The following is an 8,839-nucleotide window of genomic DNA, read 5'->3' as shown; positions in this document are numbered from 1 at the left end:
ATCATTTTTGGTACACTACGGTATATAAATTATCCTTTTTGCACATTTCCAGAAACACGGATTTAATTGTTACATGGCATTGCTGTGAACATTCCACACGTTTCTCCCAGGTTTACAGAAACAATAATTCAATTTCAAAGAAAAAAATAACTTTTTCCACACACAAGCGGCCTTGGTTCGGTTTCTTTACAGATGAGGTCGATTTTTTTTTTTATGGCATATTCTATTTACATAAAACACAAAGACTAACATGAGCAGAAGGAACAAGTGCACTGATACATGATACTGAGGTGTGCTTTGTTCAGTTTTTAAACAAACATTGTTTGTTACATGATGCCTGTGCACAAACATTAGCATACAATTAACAATTTTCTTTTTTGCATAAATAGTATATATTTACACAACATACACTGTACATTTCTGTACCCTGAATATGTCTCACGCAGGAACCGATCTTGCCATGATAAACAAAAAAGCAAAAGAACATTCTGGCGTGTGTTCACACTCTAGGACTGTAGAATATTTGTGCAAATGGACCGCAAGTTGACGCGTAGGCGCTCTGACAAACTCTGTTACAGAGGTAAAAACTTTTCGTGACATATGCAGTATTTGGTGATGATCCTTTAGTTTTCAGGAGGTTCTCCTGTATGTGCACTGGAGTAGATGTGCTGTTCCGACAAGGGGCCGATGTATTCGACAAGAAGTACTCTTCACACAAATTGGACTTAGGTTAATTACAACTGGGTAAAATCCAGGCACACTCTTAAGTATTTCAAAATGAAACATGTTGGTACAGCCTTGAAAGAAAAAAAAGTGCAAATGCCAACAACCAGCTGCCAACAACTACAGTGGAAAAGGTACGGTTCCACGTAATACACTCGCTGTTTCTATTCTGGTCAATTTAAAATACATGCCCCCGTATCCATCCATACATCCATACTCTGTACCGCTTATCCTACATTGGTTTAGAATTGGTACAGAATTCCGTTCCATTCCGGGGTCAGATCATTGCCACCATTAAATGTTTTAGGTTAACATTTTTATGAGTGTAAAAACTCATAAAAGTGGTTATTGAACTGATTATGTGATGCATTCAATTGTAATCTGATGCATGTTCAAATGAAATAAAACCATTACCATAAAAACGCAGATAACCACTGGCATACTGATACGATGCATGTCACTTTAAAATGATTTTTGTCATATTGCCTCACTCCTGCTTCTAATATAACCCTTTGGTGGTGGTACTTAAACTTTCGATGCACAGTGAAGGGATCCCATTTCAACTTAACAGGTCTGAAAATGATTATTTCCGACAAATAATATATCATAAATCAGCCATCTACGCCAGCAATGTATGTTGACAGGCAGAACCACAATATGTTCTTCCACTAGATGGCAGCAGGTACATAATTAACCTGTGTATATATATATATATACTCCTGTTGTCATACATATGACTAAATAAGTCATGGCACGTTTGGTTGTGTGCCGTGTGATGGTTGGGCAACGCTGCTCTCCTTTCTTTCCCAAAAAGCAGTGGGGAAAAAAATGATCATTTAGTGCAATTTACCAGTTCAACAAACCTCACAGAGCTGGGCAGAACACACATGATTTTCACATAAAGGGTACTGTTGTTGACCTTATTGCACACACCCCTTCATCCACCCACCCTCCCTCCACCCCCCACCATGGCTACGCCCACCGGCCGCTGGACACAAAGCTTCGGCTGAAGGAGAAGCTTGTCTCTGAACTGGTGTGCTTCCCCCAGGCGCCAAAGGGCACCACGATGATGGTGCTGTTGTCCTCTGAGCCGTACTGCAGAGCCTGGAGGACGAGCACAAGGTTGTTAAAATGTCATGTGGCAGGAACGGCCATGCCTTTGTCGGGGTTCAATACTCCTTTGCTGCAACTTCCAGCTAATGCCAATTAGAAGGTCCCATTTTAAACGCTTCTCAATAGAGCTCCAATGCTAACGTTACACTCACATTTTGGAATGGAATGGCCGTTATTGCCATTATACAAGATGTACAACGAGATTGGAGAGCTTCTCCTTTCAGTGCAATAGTTAAGTTTAAAAAGTATACAAAAACTAAAGTAAAAAAAAGACAGTTTAACAAGATATATACAAGATATCCAAGATATGCACATAATATTGCACAGGAGCAGATATGTATTGCAGACACCAGAATATATATTAATTTTAGTGCAAATAATGAATGGTGTATACCAGGGGTCTCAAACTCAATTTACCTGGGGGCCACTGGAGCTAGGGTCTGGGTGAAGCTGGGCCGCATCAGGTAAAAAAAAAATATTAAAAAATATATATACTATATATTTAAAAAATATATATAATAAAAATATTAATAAATATTAATTATATTAAATATTAATAAATATATATACATATAATATGATAGTCTTCAATGCTTCTGCTATACCCTCCACTTTTTCAGTGCTTTGATTCTTTGGAAAAGCTCTGATAAAACATTAAATTATTATAAATTATGATAAATTAATTTTTATTTATTATTAAATTATTAAATAAATGTTTAATGTTAATTTTTATTTTTTGACACAAAATAAGATAGAAAAATAAATAAGCAAATCAAATGAAACAAATTAACAAATTAATTGTTATTTATTATTAAATTATTAAATAAATGTTTAATGTTAATTTTTATTTTTCAACACAAAATAAGATGGAAAAATAAATAAGCAAATCAAAAAACAAATGAAACAAATTAACAAATTAAACTTTCATATTAAGGCGGGGGCCTCAAACTAGCATCCCGCGGGCCCGTGAGTTTGAGACCCCTGGTGTATACAGATGAGTATATTGAGTTGTTAAATAAATAAATATGTTTATGAGGTAGTGACAGAGGCAGTGATGGAAATATTGCATTACGCATTGCACATTTGCATTCCGCATAACAGCAACATCATGCTAACATCAAGCTCCCACGTCTGTAGCGGGACTGACAGATAGCTGCCAGAGCTCCAGGCTTTTAGCTAAGCTCTGTGGTACATATGACATACATGTGGGACAATCTCCTACCTGCTCAGAGATGCGCTGTGCTGCCTCTTTGGGGTCGTGACACTGGTTGATGACGTTGCAGATCTCCTGGCTGTTCATGATGAAGTTGATGCCGTCAGTGGTCAGCGCCAGGAAGGAATCGTGGACGTGGGACAGCTGGGGGAAAAAAAATAGATGCCTAGATTAATAAGCTTTTCACCACTAAGTGGCACCTTATTGCTACTGCAGCTTTGAAAGAATATCAGGAAGAAATGTGCATTTCATAATAGCATTTTGTGTACTTTCTTTTTTGACTTCAGTAATGTACCGTTATTCTCTTGGTCTCTGGCTCAGCAACGACCCCCGTGTTCTTCAAGTCAAAGTCTCCGATGCTTCGCGTCATGGCCAACCTGCCATTGACGTTGGACTGTCCCAGACTGTTCCAGGTGATGAAGCCCCCGCTCCTCTTGATCCTGGCCATGAGTGCACAGGCAAAGAGGAAGTAAGTCCATCTGCATGGCCTCTTATCAGAAATTCTGCCTTCATCAACGCAATTTAACAAATACTGTAAATGCCCCGGTTGAGGGGCTGCACAGTGGGCGAGTGGTTAGCGTGCAGACCGTTTAATTCCACCCTCTGCCATCTCTGTGTGGAGTTTGCATGTTCTCTTGCATGTTTTCTGCGGGTTCTCTGGTATCCTCCCACATTCCAAAAACATGCTAGGTTAATTGGCGACTCCAAATTGTCCATAGGTATGAATGTGAGTGTGAATGGTTGTTTGTCTATATGTGCCCTGTGATTGGCTAGCCACCCCCGTGAGGATAAGCGACAGAAAATAAATGAATGATTTAATAAATCATCACTGTTTCATGGTTGACTATAGCCTATTGTTAGGACACCAGAGTTCAATTCCACCCTCGGCCATCTCGGTGTGGAGTTTGGATGTTCTCCCTGTGCATGCACGCGTGGGTTTTCTCCGGATACTCCGGTTTCCTCCCACATTCCAAAAACATGCTAGGTTAATTGGCGACTCCAAATTGTCCATAGGTATGAATGTGAGTGTGAATGGTTGTTTGTCTATATGTGCCCTGTGGTTGGCTGGCCACCAGTCCAGGGTGTACCCCGCCTCTCGCCCGAAGACAGCTGGGATAGGCTCCAGCACCCCCGCGACCATCGTGAGGAAAAGCGGTAGAAAATGAATGAATGCCCCGGTTGACGCTTATATTTTGTTTAACTGCAGTCTCCTCGTCATCCAGCAAATAATTGCAGGTGTCTCTCATTAGTGTCTGGCTGCAACTTAAGTATTAAAGCAACTAACATCCTGCAAAGTCAAGTACTTTGTGCAATATAATTGTTAATAAAAGACCATGGGTAGGTTAGTAAGATTAACAATGTATATACAACTGAACTCTGACCTCTCCTTCTCGTCCTTCCTCTCAGGAGTATGGTCCACAGTGAGCTTGAGCGCCTTGCCCTTGCGGCACAGCATGGCGCGGCTGTCGCCCACGCTGGCCACCACCAGCTCAATGCCGTCCCTCAGCAGCGCTACAGTGGCGGTGGTGCCCACATTCAGCCCGGGCGCTACAGAGACATTAATAAGGCAGACATGAGAGACGGGAAGTGGTTTACCCGTTCGCCTTTGTGCACAAAACAACACACCCACACAAGAACGCAGGGGTGGCAGGACTGTAGTAGACTACACAATCATCAATGAAATGGGAGGGGGGGGAGGTACATGCAGTTGGAACAGTGTCGGCTGAACAGTTTACATTTCAAAACAACACTTAGCATTGCTTTAAACTTTATCCCATGGAAGCTCGTCTCGTACAAATGCATTGTGATGTTTGTTTTGCAGCAGCAAAAGGGAAACCTTTTTTTTTGCTGCAATTCTAACTAAATGCTAAGTAATGGCAGTTTACACTTGTTTACCACCTCGTACAAAATACTTTCAGCCAATTTTAAGAGCAGCTAAAAAGCTTGAGAAGCACGCTGTCAAATGACAACCACATATGTCACACTATAAGCGGTCCTTACACGCTCGCGTCAATTAATTACAACCCTCATTTTGGTCCATAGACATGGGGAACTGTTTACACCGCAGAGGAATACACAATGTGCTCAATGTGCTTGTCTTGTCACTTTAAAGACATGAGAAGAAATTTGAATGTGTGAACACACACAGTTCAGTTTCATGTAAAATGTACTTTTTTGTGTTATGTTGTGTAATAGTTTATATACATCGGCTAAACATATATGGCTAAATTTGTGTTCAGAGTGAAAGTAATGCTTGAAATCCTGTCACAAAAAGCTGTTTTTCTCCGGCTTTTGTTGAGAACTGATATTTTCCTGAAACTTATGGAATACATAACTAATGTTATGTAAAACCTATGTTCTAGTGCCTGCACTTCAAGGGACTTGCACCCTGCCATGCCGAGGTGGCGACAGGAAGTGTGCCTGCTGCTGTGTTACATATTGTTCCGTACACGAGTACCGAACCGTGACCCCTGTATCGAACGGTTCTACACAGATATGCGTTTTGTTGCACCCAGAGTCAAAAGATGGGTAGCAAAAATACCACAAAAATCTGTTATATAACAGTTTTACACAAACATTTGTAGTTTGATTTCGCTAACTGACTGACTGACGCCATCGATCTGTGGGTTATCAATTGTACTCAGCTCGGCAAGACATTAGGTTCATTCATTTTTCACATTTGTCAACACTTGAATTATTACCGGAAAGTAAGCATCTGAGCTTTGCGGTGTTACGAGTCTTATGCAAAGCAAAAGGCAGCAACACTTGTACAAAACGTAGATATTTGTTACAAAAAAAAACTGCATAGTCACATTGTCAACATCGGCATTAAAAGGACATACAGGGTTGTCGTTGGACAGCGGCTATATGTTCTAATGCATAAACACTGAGCTCTGGTCCTCGACTCTGGCTCCAGGGCTACAGTCGCTAGGTGTGATGTTTGGAAGCCAATTGTGCACGTTAGACATGCTGCATCATGTAGACTATTTCTGGCAGGGTGACAACAACACAAGTTATCAAAGTGACGCCTGGTCTCACAAGAAGCTCTTGCATACACTTGATCAGAGAAAGAAGACTCAGAGGTACAGTTTGTATATAGAGAGCGAGGTTGGTAGCTATAGAGAGAGAGAGAGAGAGAGAGTGAGAGAGAGAGAGGGGTAGAGGGGAGTGAGAGAAAGATAGGGAACCTTCCAGTAGTCCAGGATTTAGGACCCGCTGGACTCTCTCTCTCCTTCAATATCTAGCCTCTCGTCATCCACATTGGTGCCAAGGGCCTCCAGCTCTGAGCTGGGTCTGCAGCTGCCGTAGATAACATGCACACACACACAGGCATATTGGGACATTTCACACAGCGCGGCCCGGCTGGGTGCCGCGTAACAGGTAACAGGTAACACTAGCGTTAGCAAAGGCCTATTCAAACACATTGTCTTAAACGCCACAGGTGCTGTAGAAAAGACCATGCAACTTCTTTTACCTCTAATACCAATAGCTTGTGGTCATCATGGGGGAAATAAACACGTGTGACAAAGAACAGGAATAAGCCTTGTTACTTCATAATACGCATAAATCTTTAAAATGAAAAAAAAAAATTTTTACCACCTACTAGTTGTAGAAAAACAATGTTCCACTGTATGCTAAGCCATGTATGGTCTTTCCTTTAGAAGCTATTACCATTCTCTTTGGATGCAGTACTGACAAGCTGTTCAACCCAACAGTTTACCCTTCTACTTGTGTTTCGTTTCGTTTTTTACTCATCAATCAACGGTAAACCTGGATTTAAATGACAGACCTCCCATCTGCTCGAGGCATGACAATATCCTAGGCCTTACGTTTGAACAGAAAGAAAACAAAAAAATGCATTATTGTGTACGACTAATTACCACCACTACAAAGAATATGTTTGCATGCATGCAGTGTGAAAGAACCTACCACTTGAAGAGCGGTGCAAATGCTTTGCAAGAGCTTTGTCAACTTCCAGGAAGGCTTTCGTTAACACCAACTCAAGATTGTCCTCATCTGCCACGAGGTCCCTGAAACAGCAACAGTTTTTTTGCAAACATTGTGATTATGCATTGTAAATTCATTTGATGAAGCCATATATAACACAACAAATTGCATCAGGTTTACTAACAGTGGCCTCTGCTTTAATAAGGCGCTTACAAACAGAGGTGGCATCTGTAAAGCTCAAGTTGAGCACAACTTCAGCCATTACATGAGCAAATGTAGTATTAATGGTTTTCTTACTTGATAAAATTCTCCATATATTTGTCACAGAAATCTGCTGCTTCCAACCCGCCGTGCCCGTCAAACACAGCAAAGTAGAGGATGCTGTCAGTTATTTGAGAGAGCTGGAAGCGGTCTTCGTTGTCCTTGCGTTGCCCGATGAGCGATGCGCACCCCACCTTGGAAAGACTGACCTTGGGAATGGGCTTGCCGTAACGGATGCTCGGGGGCAGCAGTATGGGCTCGTCAATGCGATTGTCCCAGATGCCAAACGAGTCCCAGGTTGTGGGACGCCCACTGCTGTCTGCATCAAAGCGTGTGCTGCTGTGTCGCTTTCCCGAAGGGGTGTAAATCTGCCTGAAAGGGATGGTGGACTGAAGGTGGCTGTCCTGCTTCAATGGGAGTGACACCAGGGCCATTTGTGACAGACTGCTGCGTCCAACATGGGGCCCACTGCACCTTGCGAGGCGGGCAAGATAGGCTATTGACATCACCCTGACAGCAGGAATACAGGAATACAAGCACTGGACGTCAAGAGATGGGATCGCCTAACACTGGGAAAAAAAATAGACATGTTTCAGTACGGAATATACATAAGTAGGGTGTCTGAAAGTGTTAGAAGGCTTAAGAAAGTGCAGCAGTTTGAGAAGTATACTCAAAATTATTTTTCCCCAAACCTATTAAACTAACTTCTGTGATGTTTAAAGGCAAAATATATTTTTAGTTCCTTCAGTGCCAGCGTAAGCAGAGCATACGGTCAGGGGGAGTTATTTCAGGTCATAGGATGGGAAAAGGAAACTATGCAGGTCCATGCAAAAAACAAATACTCATCTACCAAGTGAATGTTGCAATAGTAATAAAATAAAATGTTCATATAGTGATACACTGCGTGTGTGTGATTTAAATATGTATTTCTCAACATGGGCGGAAGTTTATTAAGTTAAAGTAAAAAAAAGTTAATTAACTTCCATTATATAAAGCAATAAGAGCATTTATAGTAAACAAATCTTCCAATGCTGCACTTGCTCAGTGATAAAACAATCACATGTCACAATATGGTCATTTAGGCGAATTAAAGCCGTTTGAGACGTGTGACAATTCGTGGTGCGGCAAAAATCTGCAATGCAAATACGTTACGTCAATTAATTTTACATTATGATTTATTCAGCTAACATTAGCCGACAGCTTCTGCCCCAATGTATATGGCTGAATAAACATATGGTTACGTTAATTTTATATAGCTGAAAGATAACGTATACATGAAATGCTGTATGTTAGCATGACAACTCCCTAACGTTAGCTACAGTTGTTAGCCGACTAGCTTGCTCGTCGACTTCGACTTCGCACTCGGTCCAACCCCGCACAAAACAATTCCAGCAGTCAAAAACCATACCTTTGATGTTTTCAGATACAGTCGTCTTGTTTTATTATCCTTAGGGAGACTATTTGTTGACTATTACCATGGAATGAATTCGCCGTGTTGATGTTCGACACTCGTCTCCGCCTGCTCGCTTGCGTAATCCAATGTTATTAAACAAGGCAATAGATCGTCGAGGGCCAATCGGA

General features: G+C 41.4%; 1 protein-coding gene across 1 annotated transcript; it reads right to left on the bottom strand.

The window, feature by feature from the left end:
• Positions 1-35: 35 nt before the first annotated feature.
• ppm1kb (protein phosphatase, Mg2+/Mn2+ dependent 1Kb) lies at positions 36-8,831 on the bottom strand. The gene is made up of 7 exons (XM_058080854.1): positions 8,667-8,831; positions 7,295-7,827; positions 6,980-7,080; positions 4,432-4,597; positions 3,345-3,489; positions 3,059-3,193; positions 36-1,827 (listed from the first exon to the last, which is right to left on the bottom strand). Exons 2-7 carry the CDS (start codon positions 7,762-7,764, stop codon positions 1,696-1,698), a joined length of 1,149 nt encoding a protein of 382 aa, XP_057936837.1. The 5' UTR covers positions 7,765-7,827; positions 8,667-8,831; the 3' UTR covers positions 36-1,695.
• Between the last annotated feature and the right edge of the window lie 8 nt (positions 8,832-8,839).

This window comes from Doryrhamphus excisus, chromosome 1, assembly GCF_030265055.1.
Source record: "Doryrhamphus excisus isolate RoL2022-K1 chromosome 1, RoL_Dexc_1.0, whole genome shotgun sequence".
NCBI classification, from domain to species: domain Eukaryota; kingdom Metazoa; phylum Chordata; class Actinopteri; order Syngnathiformes; family Syngnathidae; genus Doryrhamphus; species Doryrhamphus excisus.
The sequence above is the reverse complement of the archived record's forward strand: the minus strand, read 5'-3'. Positions and strand labels throughout refer to the sequence as shown.

Bases quoted from the DNA above. Each gene is read 5' to 3' on its own strand.
- ppm1kb (XM_058080854.1), bottom strand. From the start codon at position 7,764: ATGTCAATAGCCTATCTTGCCCGCCTCGCAAGGTGCAGTGGGCCCCAT. The intron at 7,081-7,294 runs GTAAGAAAACCA...TTGCTGTTTCAG, and splicing joins TATATGGAGAATTTTATCAA to GGACCTCGTGGCAGATGAGG. The intron at 3,194-3,344 runs GTACATTACTGA...TTTTTCCCCCAG, and splicing joins CAGAGACCAAGAGAATAACG to CTGTCCCACGTCCACGATTC.